At 40.4% G+C, this 4,722-nt stretch overlaps 1 protein-coding gene across 1 annotated transcript; it reads left to right on the forward strand.

Annotated features, from left to right (window-relative positions):
• Positions 1 to 1,948: 1,948 nt before the first annotated feature.
• LOC110907021 lies at positions 1,949 to 4,417 on the forward strand. The gene is made up of 5 exons (XM_022152057.2): positions 1,949 to 2,831; positions 2,906 to 3,412; positions 3,611 to 4,065; positions 4,135 to 4,315; positions 4,401 to 4,417. The coding sequence occupies exons 1-5, from the start codon at positions 2,147 to 2,149 to the stop codon at positions 4,415 to 4,417; spliced, it is 1,845 nt and encodes a 614-aa protein (XP_022007749.1). The 5' UTR covers positions 1,949 to 2,146.
• The last annotated feature ends 305 nt before the right edge of the window (positions 4,418 to 4,722 follow it).

A 4,722-nucleotide genomic window follows, 5' to 3' on the forward strand; every position in this document is an offset into this window, starting at 1 on the left:
TACAACTTTGTTTTCATTGAATTTATCTAGATAGATATTCGATATTCAATGAGATATCCCTTCAATTATGTGAGGAAAAATAAATATTTTGTTATACTAAGAAGATATTATTAGATAAGGGATGACATGATTTACTTCGGTTTCATAGTGATTTAATTAACTTTTTAGAAATTAGAACAATTATTTGTAACGAAAAGTGCATTACACAAGAAAAACTGATTCTTGGATCAAATGGAAAATGGACCTCTTATTTTAGAACAGTTATTTGCAAAGGAAAGTACATAACATAAACCTCTTGGATCAAATAGAAAATGGACCTCATATAATAAAGCATGGCCCATTAACACGGTAGGAAAAATCTCGGTTACAAAACAGAAGAAACAGATGAGATAAAAGTTGGCTGCTAGTTTTGCCAACTCTTTTTGTAAACAAAATCTTAAAAAATAAATACGTGGCCGGAAAAATCATAAGAAAAAAGAATTCACTTCGATATGGTAATATGAATGTGAATGAAAACATCTCAACGTCACATAAGAAGAAGAGGTATTAACACCCACTACATGAAAGGGATGTAACCGTGTGTAGTGGTGTAACTTGGGTTGTAGCCCAGTGATAAAAGGCAAAGCTGTTTTGGAGAAGATCCAAGTTCAAATTTGATCAAATTGTAATGTAATTTAGAAGTAGTGTGGACGTGAGTGTATAAGATATTATCTGTTCAAATAAAAAACTGTATAATGGTGTATTGTGAATGTGGCAATAAAGTGTATTATGTTATGAATGCATCATTTATAAGGTGACTTTCCACATACACAACTCCTATAACTCTCATCTCTTTAAGTTCTTTTGTATTAATGTATATGCCTATATATAGTGGCATTTGTATATGGTGTATACATCTCAATGAATAACAATTCTCTATTCTATCTTTCTCTCTATGCTCATTTGATATTTGCGCTTTAGTTCATATACTAGTCGCTAGTAGGCCGTTGTTTCACAACACGTTATCAGCACGAAAGTGCTCTATGTGTTTTGCCACCTTTGGTCCCTTTTTCCTCGCCTTTGATGTGTATTACTTTACAGCCTAAATCAATCTCGCACGCTGAGAAAGCAGCCCAATAATTATCCAAAAAGATGAAGGTATGATGCTTCGTAAAATCTCATATAGCAAATTTTATATTTCACTATGTTGATGCAACAAACACGGGACCAAGGATGGTAGCTGGACTGGTCAGGCAAAAGGGCTGAAAGGTTTGATTTTGCCTAACGCAGGTCGCGGGGTCCCTCCACGTTTGCAAAACGTGGAAGGAGGTTCACTAGTATATTTGAGTTATTTGCTTTGAAGTTCTTTCTCCAAGATTGACCCGGATCAAGAAAAGAAAGCAAATAGAATGAATGAGATGAATCTGATGAAGAGTTATTTGGAAGTGACAAGAACTCTTCAAATGACAAGAGATTAAGGAATCTCTCTGCTTTTCGGAATGTCCTTGAAGTGTTATTGAGCTGTCTTCTTATAGTGGAAGACACTTCTCGAAATGGTATGGACTATACTAGTGAGACCTGTTTGCTTATGGAGGGTTTCCCCTTTTGGGGTTCAAGGCTTTGGACCCCTGGTTAATAGGGTGTGCCTGTACAGACCTGCTCTGACTTTGTGAGTTGGTGAGCGTGAGTTGGTGAGATGAGTTGGTGGACATGACTAGTTACTGTTCCTCGATTCACTCATTATGCAGCTTTTCATCCGATGAACCTTTCAACCTTTTAAGCTCTTTGCATATTAATGGTTTTATTTGTCTTTGGGCTACCCCCGTCGTCAGCCCCCCAAGTCAGAGGTTTTTTGGGGTATTAGGCTCAAAGACTTCTGACTTTTATGCATGTCTTTTAAAGGCTTCAAGGGTTCGTTGTTTGGAGGCTTGAAGGGTTTGAGGCGGTTACTTTTTGAATTTTGAAATTTAATCGATTTGACAGTTGATTGGACATGTGTCAGGCGGCGGATTGGCAGAGATTTTTATTTTTATCTTTAATACCCTTACTTTACTCTTATATTCATTTTTACAATTACAAAACTTCATCATTTTCCCTTCAATCATTCACAGTTTTTCCTCCCTCAGGTTAGTTTTCTTCTCCGTTTTCACTTTTACTTTTTTCGATCATGGGTGCCCTTAAGGATTTAGCGAGGTCATTTTCTCGGTTGACACAAGAGGAGGTAGACCTGTTTTGCCTTGAATATGGTATCGATAAACAGTTTAATCCGACCGCCCCTGCTTGCGATGCTTCCGTTGACAAACCGATTCCTGGTTTTATTGCTTTGTATTGTCGGCATTTTGAGTGGTCTAATCTTCGTTACCCTTTTTCGTTTTTTGTTCTAAATTTGCTTGAATATTATCGAGTGTCTTTTGGGCAAGTACATCCGAAAGGAATGGCTAGGGTTTTGCACTTTGAAGTGCTGTGTCGTGCTTTAGGTTATGATCCTTCATTGTTGCTCTTTCGGAGGTTCTTCCGGTTAGCCAAAAATGGTGATTGGTTTACTTTTGAGAACACAAAGGTTGATACTTGTCTTGTTTCATCCATGGTTACAACCCTTGGATCATGGAAGAATACGTTTTTCTGGGTTTCTGAATCCATTATTCCTTTCAAAATGGTGTGGAGGCATCCGGATGCTGTTCTCAACGATCCGGAGCCTTCCGAGTCTGAATTGAATGATGCCTTTCTTTCAGCCATTCGGGGGTGCCCTTCGAGGGTTCGCCCTTTTCCCGAACATTTGTTAGTGCTTTTAGGGGTTAGTAATATTTGGGCAAAAGTTGATCGGGATCCGGTGTTGATGAGAAATGGCCTTGGTATGCATTTTTTCCCTTATACCTTTTCATCTTACTTTGTTTGTGACTTATTTTCTTTATTTGTTTTTTGGCAGTTATGTCTGCTTTGGACTTCATCAAGAGTGACGATACGTCCGATGTGGTTTTTGAAGATGCTCCGACTGTTCCGGGTGAAAATGTTGTTGTGAGGACCTCTGAGCAGAGGTTTGAGGGTTCAGGTTATGTCAGTGTTGCAAATGCGAAGGGTTTTACCAAGTCCAATGTTCCCAAGCCTTCAACTCGCCGGTTATCTCGTCGTTTACTGAAAGCTGCTCCTCAATCCACTTCCACTGAGCCAGTGGATTTGAGTGATGATATCGAGGCTTCTGAGGATCAGGCTGAAGTGGAGGTTGAGAAGGAGAAGGAATTAGTTGTGCGTGGTAAGAAGGTTCGAGGGAAGAAGGGTGTTACTACCCCTGTTCAAGAATCGTCGAGCAGAGACGTTGAAGGGTTGAACCCTGAGGGCACTTATGTGCCTACTTGGTTGGTTAAGAATGATGACACTTTTAAGGATGCTACTGTTTGTGAAGATGCTCTTAGTCATCTTGCTCCTCCTTCCGTTCGTGAAGCTATTGCTGAGATGGATGATGACACTATGTTATCTCGCATGGTTTTAACTACTTGCAACCTTGCAGCCATGCTTCCCCAAGGGATTACACGCTTTCGCCAAAGGATGCGGGAGTATGAGGATTTTTCTAAAAAGAAAGACAAAATGAAATCCTCCCTTGCATCGATGAAGAAGGAAGTGGCTGGGTTTGCAGAGAAGGAGGCAGCTTGGAAGAAGGAGATTGAGGATCTGAAGAAGATGCATGCCATTGAGATGGGTGACCTGAGGAAAAGTTTTGAAGCAAATTTGTTGAAATTGAAGGCTGACCGAGAGGCCTTATCTGTCCAGCAGAAGGCTTTTCGTGAAGAAAAGGAGGGGTTGAAGGCTTCCGTTGGTCAGGTGACTGCGGATAATCAGTGGTTGATCGAGCATGGGTTTCAGCAGATTGTGACTTATCTTTTGCACTCTAAGGAATTTAACTCTGCCCTTGGTGATGTTTACACAAAGCTGCTGAACCTGGGGAAGCATCAAGGCCTTACTGCTGGCTATAAACTTCATGAATCTGGGCAACCTTTGGAGAAATCACCCATGTTTCGCCCTGAGGCTTCTGATGTCTTCAAGGCTTCTGTTGAGCAGATGGAGAGGCTAACCTACCCCTTTATTCATGAGGTATCCTCTTGTTTTGGTAAGCCTTTGTCTGTTTTACAGGGGTTGAAGCCTGAGGGGTTAAATGAGAAGGTTTGTGCTGAGGTTTTGGGTTCCTTGTCAAAGAAGAGGTCTTACTCCGGGGACAGTGATGATACCCTTTCGAGTCTGCCTGAAACCTCGAAAGATGCTGGTTTGGAAACCTCTGCAGTTGGTGGTGAAGAAGTTGTGAAGGTGAAGAAGACAAAGAAAGCTAAAAAGTCTAAGGGTGAAGGTTCCAAGCCCTCTGATAACTGACATTTATTCGTAGCTTTCTTAGCAAACATTTTATGTTTTGTAATGTTTTAAACAATGTTTAGGTTTTGGGGACCCTTAAGGTTCCCATGGTTGGTTGGTTGGGCCTATATGGCTGTTGAACATTAGTTTTATTTGCAAGTCACTAGGGCTTGCTTTAACTGTCTTATGAAGGTCTTTTATGGCCTTTCTAACTTATGACATGATGTTTGTCGTTGATGTTTTTGTTGGTTCCATTTGCTTGGTTTTGTTTTGTGGGGTTTCAACCCTTCAGGCTTTTTGTACAGTTGCTGGTGGGTTGAAGCCTTTAACCTTTCAAGCTCGGTACCTGTTGGTTGATCTTTGGGTAGCTTCTGATTTGGTTTGTATGTTTGGTTGATAGGCTTG

The sequence above is a fragment of the Helianthus annuus genome, chromosome 3, assembly GCF_002127325.2.
Source record: "Helianthus annuus cultivar XRQ/B chromosome 3, HanXRQr2.0-SUNRISE, whole genome shotgun sequence".
Taxonomy (NCBI): Eukaryota; Viridiplantae; Streptophyta; class Magnoliopsida; order Asterales; family Asteraceae; genus Helianthus; species Helianthus annuus.